This window comes from Motacilla alba, chromosome 17, assembly GCF_015832195.1.
Source record: "Motacilla alba alba isolate MOTALB_02 chromosome 17, Motacilla_alba_V1.0_pri, whole genome shotgun sequence".
Lineage (NCBI taxonomy): Eukaryota > Metazoa > Chordata > Aves > Passeriformes > Motacillidae > Motacilla > Motacilla alba.
Window position 1 is genome coordinate 9909203 of NC_052032.1, and position 19797 is coordinate 9928999.

At 46.6% G+C, this 19797-nt stretch overlaps 1 protein-coding gene across 7 annotated transcripts in view; it reads right to left on the reverse strand.

Moving 5' to 3' along the window:
• The window catches only part of DENND1A (DENN domain containing 1A), a 152091-nt gene that overhangs the window by 4784 nt on the left and 127510 nt on the right, over positions 1-19797 (reverse strand). For 2 of the 7 annotated variants that reach the window (XM_038156106.1, XM_038156108.1), the window contains exons 20-21: positions 8952-9011; positions 5191-5279 (exon numbers count right to left, since the gene is read on the reverse strand). In XM_038156106.1, the coding sequence (XP_038012034.1) occupies positions 5191-5279; positions 8952-9011 (149 nt within the window). Of the gene's footprint in view, positions 1-1359; positions 1489-5190; positions 5280-8951; positions 9012-19797 lie in introns of all 7 variants that reach the window. The other 5 variants (XM_038156107.1, XM_038156109.1, XM_038156104.1 and 2 more) reach the window with 4 other exon arrangements.

Here is a 19797-nt window from a genome sequence, read left to right on the forward strand (position 1 = left end):
ACAGAGCAGGCACTGAGCCTGCAGCAGGAGAGGGGCACTGCAGGTACAGGGCAGACAGTGACAGCACATGGCCTCAGGGCATCCTCACATCACTCTGGGTGATATCTGAAAACAAAATGGTCTCCTCCACCCCAAACAGGAGGGTGGGAACATTTTCTGGCCTTTTCCTACTGATCCTCCCCATCCCACCTGCCTGCAGTCAGATTTCTTCCCTGTCAGCCTCTGAACCTGAGTCTGCAGCACACAATGGATTTTAGCAGCTGCAGACCCTCCGTCCCACTGGCAGCCCCCTTCTCCAGCCTGGTGTGACCCAGCTGGGGCTGCCAGGCTTCAGCTGCCCTGCTGGGACTGGGCATCGTCCATGTCCCAGCCCTGAGCTGCCTGCGTGTGGCATCACGTGGATTCCGAAGCAGCAGCTCACGTTACCCTGGCCTCTCTTCCTACAGGTTCTGGTCATATCAGTGGCTGCATTGTTAAAGGAATGAGTGTGACTCCATGCAATTTATCTACCTTTCATCCTCCAGAAATCCTCAAGCAGGCGAGGTTAGGAAATAACAAATCCTCTGCTGACATTCAGTGAGGGCTCAGCTCAGAGCTGCCTGCTGGGATTGGGATATTCAAATAGGCAGCAAGAGGGATTTAGTGCAGCTGAACCCACAGCTGACAGGGCCCCCCCTCACCTCCCATGGGCACCGTGGGCAGGGGCAGAACCTCCAGCCACAGCATCAATGAGCAGTGCTGGCACAGCTCATCCACAGAGCTGTGTCGTTGACTCAACACAGTCTTTCAAGACAGAGTTATAGAGCCTTGGGAAGGTACGAGTTACAAATCCAAAAGCTGGATGCAAACAGACCAAACAAACTTCCTGTTTCTTGTATAATTGTCAGATTGTACTCAATGCCCTCAGAGGATACCTGCAGGGATGTGATACCTGACAGACCAGACAGGCTGGGATCAAACAGGTGACACTGGGAAAGGCTGGTACCGCATTGGAACAAGGCCCACAGGACAACCCAAAAGCACAGGAACATCACACAAGAATGAATGGTGAAAGGTTTGGACAGGAGCACAAGCAGCATGTTGGAACAAAGGACAAATGGAAGGGTGACATCCCACAGAGCTCGAGTCGATGGAAGCCCATAAGCTGTGTGGTGCTGCAGTGTTTCATGCAGGAGGATGCTTTCTCATGCTGCTCAACATCAAGACAAACAAGCAGGAGAAATGTTGGTCATTCATCGAGCACTGTACAGAGACCCCAGGAGCATTTCCAAAATCCCAGTACAGAAGCAGGCGCCCTGAGCAATGCAAACCCCACTGTGGGAAACCGGCATGAACACAGCAAAAGAGCAAAGGATAGACCATTCAAAAGGAGCAGAGAAGAAAAAGTTTTCAGAGAAGCCAGAGACAGGATCCTCTTCCTGCTGAAATTCATCATCAGAGGAGTCCTCAGAGAGGAAGACTGTATAGTGTCGCATGGGCTTTACGAGGCTGGGGAACAGGAAGAGAAAAGGAAGTTATCGAGTCACAGTGACAGCTCCTGAGGACAGAAACCAGGGGCTCCAGAGACCCAGATCATCCTGACCCCGTGACTGCACAGCAGAGAGCTCGGCAGGGAACGCTGAGCTCTGCTGCCCAGGCACAGAACACAACCCTGTGCCGAGGGCAGGGCACCGTGGGGTGCCCAAGGGAAGGGACCGCAGCCACCCCACAGTGCAGGGGACAATACAGAAACCCCCTTTCCCCACCACGCTCCCTACGGAGCTGGGCATCTCTCTGTTCTTCAGACAGCTCTGCTCCGCAGGCTCTCTGAGCTCTCACAAACATCAGATCTCCCTCTCTGCTTTACAGACATTTAGTCTGATGCACAAGAGGAGCTGACTCCAGGGCATCAGTTCCTACTTGTATCTATTCCTCACATTTGAAACTGCTTCACTCCAGAATAAAACCTAAGCTGTCCAAGGACTGGTATGAAATGCAGTTTGCCAAGTAAGGTGCATATGCTCCTTTCCTCAGTTAACTGAGAATCAGTTCTTAAAGGTTAGGGCAGGAAAAGAGAAGCTGGATGCTGCAAGCAAGAGCCCAAGGGGGCCCGAGCAGCCACTGCCAGTGAATGTCGACTCCCAGTCAGGCCAGAGCTAATTAATGAAAAGTCTCTAACAGGTGGCAGTGGCTGCGGCCAGTGGTGGTAAATCACAGTCCGCATGATCCCAGTTAACGCCAGCGCACTGCTTTCTCTCCCCTTTCCTTCTTCAACAGGTATGCAGGGGAAGCAGCTGGGGCCACTGCGCCCCCGGGGCTGGCAGCGCTGCCAGGCGCTCGGTAAATCCCGTGTCAGCCCCGGCGCTGCCCCGTGCCCGTGCCCCGGGGCTGCCAGCGCTGCCAGGCGCTCGGTAAATCCCGTGTCAGCCCCGGCGCCGTGCGGACGGGACGCGCTCCACGGCGCCGGCAGCGGCGCGGAGCGGGGGCTCCGTTTTAATGAGGAAGATCTGCATCTCGGGAGCTTTTTTCATGTGTCAGGATGCATGGACAAATCAGCAGCACATCACGCTGGCCAAAAATGAAATGCTGACAAATGTAGATATTTCAAATTTAATTGACACCTAAATGTACTTGAGATAGAAAAAAATATATAGAAAATGAGAGTGCGGGACATGGGAATTAGTAAGGAGAATTCTGTAATAATTTTAAAGGATGTTCTGGTTATAAGAAAATTAGTTTTGTTTATTTTATTATGGTATTGCTTTTTCCTGAATATTGAGATTATGGTACGAAGGGGTGTATGGACTTGTCATTATTCTCCTAAAAAGGGCTCTGCAGATTTGAGGAAGAATTTTTTTTTTTTTATTGACAGTTTTTTAAAGAACAGCTACACAAGAGCTCTGGGGAATTAAAGAGTTTGTCCCTCTTAGCCAGTAGAATGCAGAGAACGAGGGATTTGGATGCACGGGCTTTTTCCTGTGAGACAGGAGGCTCGGGACTGAGGGCATTGCCTGGCACTGCCACCACAGCACAGAGCCACGCTGGAACTGCCTCCCGCAGGTCCTGCACACTCAGTGCCACAGCCCCTGCCGAGGCCACGGAAACCCCTCAGTGTCCCCGAGTGCTGCCTGAGAGCCCGGCTGGCACTGCCCTCGGGCCTGTCCCATCCCACACTGCCCCACCCGGCTCAGCCCAAGCCCGGCTGTGCCCGCTGGGGCACCCCCAGCGCCAGGCCTGCAGAGCTCCTCTGCCGAGCCCCCGGGGCTGCTGCAGGGCCGCAGTGGCCTGTCCCAGCACGGGCTGCTCCCCTGCTCTTGCACACACATTGCACACACACTGATTTAACAAGAGACCGAGCCGGGATCGAGGGTGCTCTTTGCAGGGCCGCAGTGGCCTGTCCCAGCACGGGCTGCTCCCCTGCTCTTGCACACACATTGCACACACACTGATTTAACAAGAGACCGAGCCGTGACCGTGGGTGCTCTTTGCAGTCGCTGCTCGGAGCCCCTGCGCTTTAACTGAGGCTGATTAGAAAATGAGCACAGGCACCCCCAAAACAATGCGTTTCTGTCACACACACAGAAAGAATTAACTCACCTAACTAAAGGCATCCATTTCCTAACCTTCAATGCTATCGGGTAAAACAAGGGAAAATACATTTTATAGTGTTTTCATTGATTCTAGTGTTACCCAAGAGAGAGAAAGAGTGTGAGTTTTTTAAAGAGACAACAGCTCTCTTGTTTCCATTTCAGAACACTCATACAAAGATTACTTCTACTGGGACAGAAAAAAAAAAGTTTGTGGGAAACATCATGAAAATTCTGTATTTTGTGAAAGCAGCTGAGCTTTAAAGATTTACTAAAACTAGTAGCAATAAACTAGACCCAAATAAAATAATTAAAATACAATATATTTCCAGCATTGGTACGATGTTTACCCTTTGTGTTTCTGTTTATCTGCTGTCTGATAGTGGCAGGAATTGAAGATACACCTTAGCAGAGAGCAACATTGGGATGTCAACAGCTTTTGAACCCAAACACACAGAATTCTCCATAAGAACATACATAAATGTTAAATTGATTCAATTATCCTCCACCTAAATGCAATGAGTCATCAGATTAAATATTAAGAAAATGCTTTTAGTTTAAAAATCCCCACAACCTCCGTGCAGGGCCTGCATGGCTCATTGCAGGAGCTGCATCTGCTCCACAAGAGGGCAACCAAATTCCACTGCAAAATGGACAAACACTCCTGTACAAGGCAGAAATCACCGTTCAGTTTCGGCCATGCAGAGTATGTCCCTAGCCTGGCACGGCTGGGAAGAGCCATCCATGCCTGATGCCCACTGATGCCCCTGATGCCACTGTGCACTGATGCACAGCGTGTGTGGGCTGTGCTGGCCAGTTCAGAACATCTCAGCTCAGAACATCCATCCCCTGGTCAGGGTCACCCCTGAGGGCCCACTGCTAACCCCACTCGGGCACTGTCAGGAACCTGCAGCACACACCCCTCATCATCTTTGCAAAGGATAAGTGACATCAGTGAAAGTGCCTGAGAAAGCCTCCCTGAGGCAACAGGACATGCCTGTACTGGTGTACACAAGTGAGACACTGGAAACCAGCACCTTTTGTCCAGGAGCAGCGGGCTGTGGCAGCACGGATGGTCTGGAACATTCCCCCTTCACCGTCACAGCTGAAGGGGGGATAAATTTGCTGGTACTGTGCAAAGTGAAGCCCTACAAACCCTCACCACACAGCTCAGTCAGACATCACGGTCCTGTTCATGCACTCCAGGGTCAGACACAGCCCCTTCTGCCATCACTGTCAAACAAACAGCTCTGCATCCCCCGGCTACAGCCTGGCAAGAACACTGCATCTGCAGGGCTGGAACTGACAATTTCCTTGAAAGAAAAGTGCAAACCAAAACAACAAAGAAATTAACAAAGCCCCAAAACCTGAAAACTTTCACTGAACAGGCTGATCGGAGCACGCATAACTTGGCAAACCGCAATTTTTCCCTAAGCAAACTTTGGGTACTTGATTATTCACACTTCCTCTACATTGTTCCAAAAAATGTTTTTTAAAAAATCTGGTTTTTTCTTAGTTAAAATCTAACTTTGATCTGCAGTATTTTAATGTCTCCTTTGGTGAGCCCCAGTTCTGAACACACTGTTAGATGCAGTAGAGAGAAGCAGAGCAGCACAGTACTTACTGTTCTGGGCTGGGAACTGAGGTCCTCCGGGCCTCCACACCAATGTTGCTCTTGGGCCTCTTAACCACATGAGGTCTTGGGGGGCGAACCTGTGACATGCACAGAGACATCTCGTCAAACCTGCCCCTGATCCAACAGCACACACAGACAACACACGGAGAACCACCCGTGTCCTACAGCGATCTTCCACCGGGCCTTGCTTTGTCTTTTGTGCCACAACAACGTTACACCTGAGTGTGGATACACCAAAGAGTCCAAAGGATGAACATAAACCACACAGCCCCACCACCTGCAAACCAAACACATGCTTGCCACTGTTTGCTATTTGCCCTGCCCTGTTTGGTACAGGCTGAATTTCAGAGGAAAGACTCCCTAAGAGTGAGCTGCCCCCTGAGCAGTGAGTGGTGAGGGAAAAGTTGGGAATGTCCATGTGCTCTGGACATTGCACTGGCACTGGGACTCAGCTCTGACACCACGACCCTTCTGGCCACTTGCTCCCAGGAAGAGATGCAAGAGAAAGGAACTGCTCATGGCCTACAGCCTGAGTGCTCTGGAGTGACTACTCAAGTTTTAAAAAAAAATATCTGTTGGGGGAGGGGGACTTTCCAGGTTTGTTTTGGTTTTGTTTTTTAAATTTTTCTTCCCAGGGACAAAAATCTCAAATTCTCCTGCCAGGAGAAAGCCACCAAATTGCGTGTGGTGCTTCTGCCCTACACACCAGTATGCAGAAAACAGCAGCAGCATTATTGCATCGAATTTTCATTTCAAAGGAAATGGTGCACAGCAGATATGATGAAGAAATTCAGAGTTGTATTGCCACTGTTTCTTAGGAAAAAGGGCTTATGAAAAGGTCAGATGTTAGGGTCTTGGAGATCAGTCCCCACACAAGGCTGCTCCTCTTTACAATAAAGACAGCTTAAGAATGTGAATTTATGGCAGGAATGGAAGGATTAAGTTTGTGGCAACTTCAGCTGAACTTGCAACGTGGTGAAACATGGGGAAAAGAACAACAGAGCTAATTAGAGGAGCTGAGCTGTCAGAGCGCAGCAGAATGGCTCGGTGCCAACAAACAAAAGGAATGGGCTGGCAATCAGCAGGATCGATGAAGAATACTGCTTCATTAGGGCTGATAAAACAGGGAGAGACCGCAGAGAGGAGTGCGGAGAGGGGGGCGACAGGCAGGAGGAACGGAGAGGAGAGCGCGAAGGAGAGAGGGAAAGAGGGGAAGAAAGCAAAGCTGCTTAATTAAATGGGAGCTGGGAGCTGATGTGTAAAGCTGGCCTGTCAGCGTGCTGGGAACACTTTCACCTTTCGGGTGGGTGTGCTGCCGAGGAGGGAGAGAGGTGACAGTTTGGGGTGGCTCCAGGGGCCCCCAGCCCAGAGCGGCGCGAGGTGACAAAGCTGAGCGGGATTTAGAGCATTGTTCCTGGGGAACTGCAGGGAAAAGCCAGGAATCAAGTCAATTCCTTGCTGGATTTTGAGTCTCACATAGCCACAGAGGCAAGGTTAAATGCTTATCAAATGCAAAATATCAAAGAAATCCAATTACGTGAGCACACGGCCAAAAGAAAAAAGGTAAACGTCCAAGACAGAAGGGTTGAATGTGCTTATTACTGTCCCCATCAACTGAATGCATAATTATTATATTTTAACTTTTTCTAATTGAATAAAGTTTCCAAACAACCACTATTAATCCAAACAGACCTCCTTTAATTAGAAGCAACAACCCTCTCTCTTTCATAATACCACAACCACTTATTTCCAAAGCAGCAGAATGCAAAGAACATCTCTGTTCTGCTTCCTTAACCTTTCTTTGGTCTGTGTTTTTGGCTTTATTAGCAGCAATTACTCATATTGCAAGCACCAGTGCCCATGTGTTCCTCCTTGCAGCACAAAGTATTCCTCAGCAATTCTGGTATTATGTGGCCCTGGCTGGAAGAGCAGAGGGACCTGGTCACCCCCTTGTGCACAAGGCCAGGATAAATGACTTGCTGATACCCACCTCGGTAGGAGCTGCCAAGCCTGAGAGGGAAAACACAGCCTGCAAAAAGTATTATTTACACATACAGAAATGTGTTGCAACTACCAAAAGCCAAATAACAGTTCTGAACAACAACAAATTTATGTATATTTGATAGAAGCATATTTTTGGGATTGATTATAATAATTTACATTTATCTTGAATTTCCCCTTGATGAATGAAGCCTTTCTGTTCCACTTACTGACACAGCCAGAGGAATGCAACAGGAGCTTTCATTATTACATTTCCAACCTTTTATCAATCACGTTGGGAGCAAAGACAGTTGAACCAACCATGTTACAGTGAGGACTATTAATACCCTACAGCTGGGAGATTAAACAGCCTTAACAAGATCTCCACATAATAAATGACTCCATTTGAACAATACAGTTCAGCAACTTTGGCACAGAGCAATCACAACATGCCCCCTTACACCTGTCAAATGTGGAACACGAGGGCATGGGAACGCTACAGGAAGCCCACAGTACATGGAAAGTCGGATCCTAGTGACACACATCTGGGAGGGTCTCCCATGCCCATTGTATTTAGGAGAACACACACAATCACAGTCAATGCTATTTTTTAAACACAGAAAACAGAAATTTTCAGGGGAAAAATCCATAAAAATGACTCTATTAAGCTAAACACCCAGAGTTAAAAAGACAGAGGAGAAACACATGCCACTGAAATGTCACACAGGAACATGCACCAGAGATCAAAAGTTAAAACACACACCCAGTTGTTAACCAGTTACCTGCTCATCCAAAACACATTTTAACAAGTTTTAGCAAGATCAGATTTGAAAACTTGCATCTCTCACTTTCTTATGCATGTATGTGTATGGATAAGGAAGCAAGAAGTAAGATGATCTGGAGGGAACTACATTCATAAAGCTGAACATAATCCTGAGTATACATAAATATCTTCCAGTGCTGTGCCAAAAACCAACACCCCTCCTAAATTGATACCTCTTGCCTTTGCCTTTAAAAAAAATAAACATCTGGTGCAGACCCAGCAGGGTGTCCAGTTTTAATGCCATCCTGCACAGTCCATAGGTGAAAGCTGTCCTACAGTGAGAGTTTTTGGGAAAAACTGCTGAGATGAGGTATCCCTACTCAACACGTACGGCACTGCACTGCCAGTAATTTCTGTGCAGCTCTTCCATGGAGGAGCCCCTTCCTCTGGCCAACCTGCTGGGCCTTCCTTTACACCAGGGAATTACCCAGTGTATGTCATCCATAACAGGGCACCAATGTTCCACTGCTAAAGACCGAGCTTGCTTTCTTCAAGTCTATTCATACATGGAGAAGAATTAGGTATCCCAAATTAATTAAAAGCATAACTTGCAGAGAATAAATATTATGTCGTGAGACTTCTGCTTCCTTTCAGATTTGAGTTCAGTGCAAGTCTTCAAAAGCTCACTGGCTAAAAACTTCCAGCAGCCAGTCTAGCAGGGCTTTGTGTGTAAGAAACCACCGCAAAAGTCAAACCAGAGGTGGCCAGAGCAGCCCCAGTTACCTGCAGAGCTGCCCGAGAGCTGCAGGGCTCGCCAGAGAAAAGCAGAACAACCGCGGGTCCCAGGGCTGTGCCGCAGCAGAGAGAAGGCAGTTTAGGAGCATAATTCACACACGGCTTCTGTGCAGAGCTTGACAATCCAAACTACCAGGGTTTAGTAGTGCTACAAAGAGCGTAACTCAGGCAGTGTTAAGCCGTGGCAGTGAAACAATCCCCAGCTACTCACGGGCCTGGAGGAGCGCTGGATCTTTGGGGGCGGCGGCCGCGGCGGGCGGAATCTGTGCTGCTGCAGCAAAGTGGAGACTAAATTAAAGTCACCTGCATGGAAACACCTCTGATGTCCTGGCAAAAGCAGCATGAGCATGTGACAGCACGAGATTTACCTTCATACTCACCTCACAAAATGCCATTTTCCTTACTTTGCTCTTCCAAAGCAGCGACAAACGCCACGGCCTACGACGTGCCCCGGCAGCACGGGTACCCGTGCCGGGCTGAGCTCAGCTCTGCCACACCAAAGGCAGCAGGGACAGCACCACGCAGCCAAAGGGGACTCGCACAACAAAGATGTTCAGGGTGGATTCTTGGACCTCAAGGTCCAACTGCTCTAGGCTACATTTATGCAAATGGAAACCAGGATGCTCAAAAACACTTTCACTAAAATCTTGAGTGATTTTAGTGCTCGTGAAAACTTACGGAGAAGGCTTCAAAGCAGACATGCAGGAGCATGGATAAAACCCCGATTCAGTGAAACTTTTCATGCACTTGAAGGCGAGCTTATGCTCAGATCCTGTCCTGGGTTATACTCATAAGTGACCAACAATTACAAATCAGGCCTAAAAGCATCATGATGGCCTAGAACCCAAAACGACTTGTGTAAATATTATTTTAGTTCTGTGTAAATGAAAACAAACATACTACAAATATTCTACATATTTGTATTACAATAAACTACTCCTTTGCAGGAGCCAATTCTTTCATATCCTTATCCTGTCACTGGATTATTTTTTCCAGCTGAGATTTAAACATCACATATGATTAAGCTTTCATCTCTGATCAAAAAATAGTTCTATGTATTTCCACAATAAAGACACATACAAATGCTGCTTTGGGAAAAGATTAAAGGTGTAGAAACTTTTTTGTCTCTTGGACTTCTAACCAGGCATCGTGTTAACTCTCGGAACTGTGACCTCAGTGCTTGTAGCAGACAGGCAAACCCAACACTCCAGTTCCAATGTCTGTTATCAGCGAGTGCTCCCAGCAATGGAGTTTGCTGGAGGTTTGTATGTGCTGCACCACACTCCTCACTGCTGAGCCTCAGCCTCAGAGCAGGGTAGGACAGAGCTGCCATGGCCAGCAGGGCTCTCTGCACTGAGCAGGGACAGGGCTGGGAGCATCGGCAGCAGCAGGCCGAGGGTGGAGGGGAGGCACTGCAGGGACAGGGGCTTTCCCAGAGCTGCACTGCCGGTGCTGGTGCTCCTGCCTGTCACTGCAGGGGGATAAGCAATGCTCAAACTGCGTGTTTGCTGGGAGAGCCACTGATCTGAAGTTAATTTGTAAATGCAGCAAAACACATTGTTTCTAAAAGGTCAGCAGGTGAAGCTGTGTTGGAATATCAGCTTAATTACCTGGGCTGTAGGGAGGAATGGGCACCAAGCAGCACATGGCTGCACTGCTAAAAGCTGCTAAATGGCTATTCCAGGTATGGTCCTAAATATATGTACTATAGCTTTTTCTGTGAAGGGAGAAATGTCTAAATTAGCACTTTCTCACCAATAGCTGTTTACCAGCATACCTTCTTCCTCTGGATATTTGCTTAATCGTCTTGTTCTAAATACTTCTGAAGCAACAGGACAGAAAATTTGCAGAAAGCCATTTTTATGACTGCGGATCTGGCACTGCTTTGCTAATTATCAGACAAGTGACTTTAAGCTATGAGATGCTGGAGCAAGAAAAATCTTACATTCACTTTTACACTATCAAAATATTATTTAAATATTACAGATCCCACATCTCATAAAACAGCTATTATATACCCAGGGAACTTTCATAATACAGCTATTTAGAGTTTTATACCAGAGAAAACATTACAGAAGGATAATTTTGGGTCTGTGACGTAACAGCTTGTGAGCAGACTGTTATCTCAAACTAATTCTGGATGTCTTTTGAGGTTTTTATAAAGTGGTATTCAAAACAGAGCCTTGTGAGTAGATCAGAGGTGCTAGTTCATGTGCAGCAACAAGTGCAACCCGAAGGAAATGCCTAAAGGAAACGCCACCAGATGAGAACTGGTTTGGCAGTATATGGAGGAAGAAGTGTTTCTCAATTAGCAGTGAGGGTGTTTCCAGTAATTTCCAAAGCAAAGCTCTTCTAGATGAATATCTTATTTCCTTCTGAAATTGAGGACTGGTTTGAAAATACTTTAAAGTCAATCAGCCATGGGAGAGAGATGCCTTGTGCTGGATGAAGCCAGGCTCACACACACCAGGCTGCAGGAGACCTGAAGTGCTGATTTGGGGAGAACATGCTGGAGTCAACTGAATACTCAATTCAAAAAAAAAAAAAAAAAAAAGGGAGAAAATAACACTGAAAAATGTCTGGTACCTAAAAAGATTCAGTAGAGAAAGCAGACGGAATCTACGAGGCAGCTGTTTTATTATCCAGCCAGATCCCTGCACAGCACACTCTGCTTTTTACATGCTCCCATATGCACAGCTCACAAACTGGGATGACAGGAACAGTGTATGCTTTACAGCATATATTTTTAATTTACACTCTGAAATACTTCAATGGAAATCTGCTGGGTCCTGTGATAAAAATAATCTCCATGTTTTAAGGGATGCCTCGTTCTTCAAGCCAGTTTTGTAGACTGGGAAGGTAGAACAAGCCTGGCAAAAATGCAGCAATGCCTTAAGCCGAAATCCCAAAACCACGAGAACGCCACTGTGGATTATTATTGTTGAGAACTGATGCTGTTCTTAAAACACACACCTTAAACAATACACTCCTGGGCTGTAGAGCCGAATGATATTTTATTTCTTTTATCTGTAATTAAAAAAAGCCAAAAAACAAAAAAACCAAAGAATTTTGAGAATTACATGGATCTCAGACAGGCCACACCCAAAGTAGCATGTGCTGCTCTGTGATGTAGACAGGAGGAGCATGATGGCACCTGTGCTTAAAGACTTGTCAAGGCTTCTGATGACTCCCCAGCTCCAGTAACAGGAGAGTCCACGTCCCATGCAAACCAGCAGTAAAACCCACAGAAGGTGGTATCAGTAAAATCTGAGACTGTGACCACTCAGTGCTCTGCTCTCACTTTCTGTCTGCTGAGCATCAACACTGACCTCCTCCCATCTATACATGCACTCAGCTCTTCTAAAAAATGTAAACCACCCCTGAACCACCAAACTGATATTATCTGACACTGCAGTTTGAGGACTCCTGACATTTTCCGAAGGAGATGCCTGTCAACAGCCTCTTATTTACCTGGGCACAGAGCCCAGGTGCTGCAGATCACAGCCTGAAAGCCACTGCACACTGAGCTATGGGCAGTAGGTACCTCTTCCCACAGCAAACAGCAGCCTGCAGGACACAAAATCTTTAATTCAATTTAGAGTGACTCTGGTTCAAAGAAGCCTCACACACGTTGTTTCCATTTTGCTCCCATGTGGTGAGGCCCTGGATAGCAAAGGATCACGCTGCAGACAGTAAGTACACAAGGCAGGAGCAGGCAGGGTTCTGCTGATCCCTTTTCCACCTGCTCTGCTCTGCTCCTGCAGGGCTCTCCCAGCCCTGATCCTCACTGGGCCTTCCTTGGCCATTTGCTCCAGCACTCACCACTGCTGGGGCAGGGATTCATTCACCACGACTCACTACTCTAAACACACACCAGCTTTTTGTTCTGAGAAGGTGTCAGAAAAAACAAAGACATTTCTACACAAAGAATGGACTTAGGGTCCATTTCTTTGAAATACTCACTGTGACACAGAACTGTTCTCCTTGTCCTCTCAGGTAACCACTGGTGACTTTGTAGAATTTCTTGTTATTTCTTTGATATTTTGGCATCACTTTGCACTTCACTTTTTGCACCAGATTTTTTTCTGGACCCAGCAGTAACAGCAGAATCCTGTACTGCCAATATCCACTCCTCAATCCTAGATGGGTAACTGTGTGAGCACACAGGGATGTTCCTGGTACTACTCTAAGCCAGGATGGAACACATCCTATGGACTCTGCACTGCGCAGAGGCCTTACCCTGAAGCAGCACAACTTCATTTGTCCAGAATGAGAATAAAACCCCAGCTCTCCACGACGTCGCTGCACAATGACAGGGCCATGAAGGAAAACTCCCTTAACTCTTCAAAGCAGGCTCTTTCTGGATTACAGCAAGCCAGCAAGGAGGGCTTTTGTACAACTATTCACAGAGGTAAAACTGGCAAGAGGTTGAAAGAGAATCTCACCGAGGTGATCATTTTTCCAGAGGACTTCTTCCAAAATGAGGTTCATTCTGCTGTGGTTTGTTTTCATTCTGTCTATTCCTCAACATACATGGATGGAGAGACATGTTGCAAAGAATCCCAGACTCCAGGAATATATTTATCCCCATGTGTTAAAGCCTATCCATCTACTACCTCAGCAGAGTTTAAAATCACAGCTAATAGGTTAACAACTGCTTTTCTTCTGCTTCAGATGAAGAATATCAGAAAGCTGGGGGAATATTCAGCTTCCCAATTTGTACTGACTGCTCAGTGCTACTTGCAATGTCTGTTTGACAGGACTGACATTTTGTACCACTGTGAGATGGGAGAACGTGTGACATTTTTATTCATGGTGGCGTACGCCCTTGTAATGATCAGCCCTGGTCGATGTGCTTACTGCAGCAGCCCCGAGCCCTCGGAGAACAAACACGAGCCCGAGGTGCCAGCAGTTTGGCTGCCTTATTAAACACCACCAGGATTCTAACGAAGAGCAACTGCTGGAAAATCTCACTGTCAAATCCTCAAGGACATTGTCAACATGGAACTAACTACATATATTTTTCACTTAAAATACTAGAAAATCCAGCAATACGATATCAAATTTAAAGAAAAAAGCCACAGTGGTTTGTGTGTGCTTTTTAACTGGTCATTTTACCAGCTTTTTATTGGCTTTCTGTGGTCTTGATGCTGGAATTCAAATCAAAGAGATCATGTAACCTGCATGATTTAAAAAGCTGGAAAATGGACATATCCCTTATTATCTCTTAACAGCTATTTCTCTCTAGCAAGTTACTTGCACAGAAAAAAAAAGAAAAAGAAAAAATACATGGTCTCTCATTTAAGGAATTCTATAAACAGCAATGACTCTCTGCTTCACTCACCTTCATCATTCACCAAGCCAGGCTGCATAACTGGGGGGACACTCTCCCCCACACACCCACAGAAGGACACAGACCCGCTGTGTGCAGCCTGGCACTCACAACTCTTTTATGTGCTATTCATCAGCCCAGCTCTGAGGGGCAAATCTAAAAAATGCCTGGCCCAACAAACAGCCACAGTGGGGTCAGCATTTACACGAATTATATGTTTCACATACTCTTTCCCTTTAATCTCCTGGTTTAATCCAGTGGCCCAGAGGTCAATTCAGACAGTTCTGGCCTAACTGCACATATCAACTTCATAAGTAATACATAAGAAGGCTCTGGATGCTGATCTACATTGATAGAGAAGCAAGTCACCCATAAGACACTGTGAGCTCTCCTCAGGTTGTCAATCTAGGTGATTTGGGTAGCCTTGCATGTACTGATATATTTATTTTCTATGTATGTATTATTTATAAAGCACAACTCTCCTTCCACATGGCAGCAGTGATGGACCAAGATCCTCCCTGCGAGATATTTATGGGTTCCTCAGCAGAACAGGACTAACAAGGAGACTCTGCAGACACGTTACAGCTGCTGTCACTGTCACAAGGCCTGGGAGGTGGCTCTGCCAGCCTTCCCTTCACACATGCAGGCAGTGCAGCACCTGACAGGCTGTTCTCAGGGCAGCAGTGATTGCCAGCATCCCTGTAAGGAGCGCTCCGAATACCGAGACAGCTGGAAAACACTGAAAGCCACGGTCTGCAATGTGTTTTTTCATGGCTGAACACTTACATGTGCTGGATGCAGGCTGGGGCCACACTCTCACTGCAAAGCATGAATTCCTGCATGGCATGGCCCCAGGCCCCTGGCTGCAGTGGCTGGAGAGAACCCAGCTGGGCCTGCTCCTTGGGAAGCCCTGGGGAGCAGGTGCAGGAGGGCAGAGACCCCGGGCACGCTCTGCAGGTGCTGCTCACGCTCGTCCCACGTTGGCACACGTGGCCAGGGCATTCCCTAACTCCCACCACATGGATTGCCATCTCTGCTAATCCTGCACACCACAAAGCACAACTTCAATCCGATGCATCACTGTCTTGTCCACTGCCATTGGTTTTACCACTCTGACTAAGAACACTGTCCCCTGAGAACCTGATGGGACATTTGGGCTCAAGCAGACATTAGATGGACAAGTGCTTCTGGGCCAAGACATTTGTCCTTCTTGTGAGGTGACTTTTACTCAGCAACATTGAATTCCTTACTGAAAGGAACAGGCAAAGAAAGGGGTGAGAACAAATGAGGGTAGAGATATGCTTTCTGAAGACAAAATCATTTTAAAGAAATTACACTTTTGCTAATTCCATAAAGAATCGAAAGGAGAGAGGGAGGAAACCCCATGTGGCTCCAGAGAAAGGAAATGGGAACCCACATTGCTCATCCCTGGGAAGAGTGGAAGGGAGGCTCATTTTCTTAATGAAGGTCCTGCTATTGTCCAAGCAGCTCAGAGTGGCCAGAAGAGGGGCTGGCTCTGCAGCCAGAGCATACAGTTCCATGAATATTAGCAAATGAACTTGTTTTCCCCTTTCCCCTTTGGTTTCTACCTCAGTGCCACACAATGCCTGCTGTGATCCAGGGGAATCTGCCATTGTTCCGATGCACCTGGGTGTGAAGGGAGTCACAGGGTCTGGCAAAGGAGCCTTCCTCCCTTCCCTACTTCATCCCTTTTACCCTGGAGATAATCCCTCCTCTGCTGCCTCTGGCCTCAGTGATCCAGCTCTGCATTCCTGGAATGTAGCTGGGTGGTGTTCTCCCCATCTTTCCCCTGACCTCTTAATGCCGTTTAATCTCCTGGAAGAAGAGCACTGCCCTACAAAGCAGAGTGGTTTGTTCCGTGTGCCCAAGTGCAGACTGTGACTAGGAAAAATGAACACGTTCATTTACAGCAAAAGGGTTCCAAACAGCAAATAAGATGGCAATTTCCATGCTGTGGCCTGCAAGAGTTTCACAGCAGTCAGAGTGAGCCAGGGAGAGAACTCAGAGAAGCCTTTCCACAGTCAGACAAGCTGCTTCAATACATTAGTGCATTTTCCATTTGTCTCATAGCTATTTACATTAGTCCCCAGAGCACTGATTCTCTGTAGTTTGCATCAAGAGTGGAACATGACTGAATCTCTCCCCTAAAGATATATGTGGAAGAGTCTTTTGTATTTTCTTAAGCTTTACACCTTTTGGTGCATAAATGGAATTAAATATCCTATTTCCTGGTAAATAAAAACAAGCCATAGAAAACATAAACCCAGCTAAGCTGACAAAAGACATTCTAATTATAACAGACACAATTAGAGAGCTGTACAGAACTGCCAGGATCGCTTGCTTCTAATGAAATTACTCCCTTTCCCAACAAGTGATGTTTCTGGCAGCTTATCATTTGCTGGTTTAATTGTACTAAACCAGGGGTGCTACTGACTGTGGGAAAGCTCCTAAGGAGGAACGTTCCTAAGGGCAGGTTTGATTTTGAAGCCCTTGGGCTCATCCTGCATGCTCACACCACCTCTCCCAGACTGGAGAGGTAGCAATCCTGGATGAACTCTGTAGGTCCTGCCAGAGTAGCCCCAGCCGCTGCTCGCTTGGACAAGGAACCCGTTCAAAGCAGTCACCGTGACACTGTGCAGTGTTCATTCTCCAAACAGGTCAAAGACAACACAGACACATATGTTCTACCTAAAAGGTACAAGTGTGGGCATGGAAACACGAGCCCAAACCCCCGAGTCACAAATCACCTGCATTAGTGTCCCCCCCTGCCTGGTCAGGGCTTACTGGGCTCCCAGGGCTGCCCTGCCTGGCACACTGGGAAGGATCCCAAGGACAGCTCTGGCAACTGAAGAGGCAGCATGTGTTCGATGCTTTTAGGACACTTTGGTCAGCTTTTAAGACAACAAACCAGAAGAAAGCAAGTACTGGACATTCATAGAATCATTAAGGTTGAAAAAGACTGGAAAAATCATCAAGTCCATCAAGCACCACAAGAGATGTTCTCTGTAGCACTAGATCTTCCATAATAATTAACCTGACTCTTCCCCCAAACTTAAAGCACTGCTCAGTACTACAAACCTTCCATCTGAATCTCGGCCTTGGCTTGAAAATTGTTCCCTCTTCTCCCCACACATTAAACCCTAAGCTGCCTGTGCTGCTCCTGCTGCTTGTTGAGTAAAGTTGTGCTGTCCCAGAGCCCGTGGCGATAGCTCCTGTATGTGGCTGATGCAGGGATCAATAAAGGTACACCCTGGGTAAAGCATGCAAAGTGCCACCCAGGAAAAGCAGTGCTCCCGCCCTCCCACGGTGGCGTGTTAGTAAGAACACTCCGTTTAGATCTTCACTACACTGCCCCAGGCTATCTGGCTAAAAATCCTTCTTTTCACCATCACGGGGAGCTTTCCCACAATGTCTTTGTACTGCAGAAAGCATCACCGAAACATTCCATAATAAACAAGGCTCTCCAATGACGCCTGATCACCACTCACCAAGAAGAGCCAGGACATACAGAATCTCCCCCATCAGCCAATTACTGCCAAATTTTGGTGAGCCATCAGCTGAGGGGCTGTGCTTTTACTGGCAGTTCAAGATATTTTACTGATTTTTTTTTTAGCCGAACAACTGCAGATACACAACTGCGTTTGGAAAAGCCAGCAACTCCCTCACTCTAGGGTGAGAGATAATGAGTTAAAATTAAAGGTTGTTGCTGGCTCGCTAGCCCATCCCCCTTTAGCTAATCTGTCATGTAATGAAGAGAAGCACCCAGCACAGGACAGCTCGCTGCCGGCTCACTTACAGCGAGCTGATTAAGAATGTTCAACCAACAGCAGACTGCAGACCTTTCCGAGGAAAATAAATAGACTGTATGCAAATGTGTTTGTCACTTTGACAGCACGTCTCAATTAAAGGCCCGCGCGGCGGCGGAGCGCCGCTGCAGCGCTGCGGCCGGGCTCGCTGCACCGCCCGCCCCGAGCCGGGCCCTGACCCCAGCGCATGCATGCATTTTAAACCTCGCTGCCAGCCGCACAATGCTGCACTCCGAGAGAGCCCCTGACAATGAGAAAAAAGCCTCTTTCATCCTCTTCAGTTTAGAAGAGCTGTGAATGCACAAACAGCCCTTATTTCAGAGTTCTTGTGCCTTTTTAATTGTTCCCACCTTCTGTATTCTAGACAGAGTTAAAAGTGACATTAAAATCTCTGCCTTTAATCACGAGTTAGAAGCCATCTCCCATTTATACAGTAAATGTTGCTGCTTTTTTCCTCCCCAAAGCCTTAATCTATATTTCATAAACCTGAACGTCTTCTCCTTTTGAATGAACGTACGATTTCATTTTTGTTTTGGCATTGGGCTATGAGGAAGAGCAGACCCGCGCCAGGACGAAGGCTGAGTCAGCCAGCCCTACAACTGCTAAGTCAGATTGGTTTTTGGAAAGCAACATTTGTAATGTGATGACAGCAATAAGCATTTAGCCAGCAAGCCTCTCCCCACAGCCAGGGGTCAGGAAAGCTGATGTGTGTTTCTTCAACACAGAAAAGTGATCATTAAAAAATTTGAAAGTGACTGTTAAAAAACCTCATGAATTTAAATTTGCACTTCCCAGTCAAATATATATTTCATTAATCTACCATCATGTTTGAACCATCCATCGTTCACAAAAATCTAAAGGAAAAACTGAAAATAAATTGCAACATTATCTGATTTCTGACTGCTTCAAATGAAATGTAACGTGTCCCTGGTGCAGCTAGAAGGCTGCATTCCTCCAGTAGCCCCAACTCCTCTCAACTGTAGTGGCACTGAAAGTAACAGAAAAGTAACTCTCTACTGAAAATATTTAATTGGAAGAGAATGATTTTTAAAAAGTCGCCGAGCACTTTGTTTTAGCACACTGGTTAAAGTACTGAAAAAATAAATCTAATTCTGCAATGATGCAGACAACATTGCTCTGAGCGCTGATCAGACCTCGGCTACCCCATCTAACACCTGAACAGTCAGTGCAGCCACACCAACCCTATTCATAGACACTTCTCTAAAACTGCTTTGCTTCACATTCTATAGTGTTTTACAATTGCTTTAAATTTACACTTTGCTTCCTTAGAAGAAATCAGATATTCCCTCCTGTTCTCTGGTCAGAACAGTGTAAAGAACAGATACAGCAAAAGAAAAGAGAACTGTGAACACAAATCATGTCATTTTTTGAGTCAGCCTATACTTAATAGGGGAACACTGGCAAACGGATAATAAACACTGGATGTTTTTCCATGAAAATCACAGCAAATACAACATTTTCTAAACAGCTAGCTCTTCAAACCCCACCCCCAAACTCTGTGTTTTGCAGACATATCAAAAGAAGCATTACACGAGTACCTAACGTGAACAGCTCAGCTGTCAATACTGAATACAGAGCACACTAACAAGCTATTAATTGATTTTTCCATCTTAGTTCATCGCATTTAATTTTCAGAGAATGTTCAAATGCTTTAATAGTTAGACATCCCATATTGACACTAATGATCTGGCTAGATAACAGGGGATGTTTTAAATTCTACACCCTCAGTCCTGAGAGCTGTAGCACCTTGCATGCTAAAACAGCTGCAAAATAGTTTATAAAATTGCTACAATATGTACGCTTCCCCCCATTCACTCATTGTTTATTTTCCTCAAAATCATCCCCAATAAAAGGAATCCACAAACCCCAGAAAAATC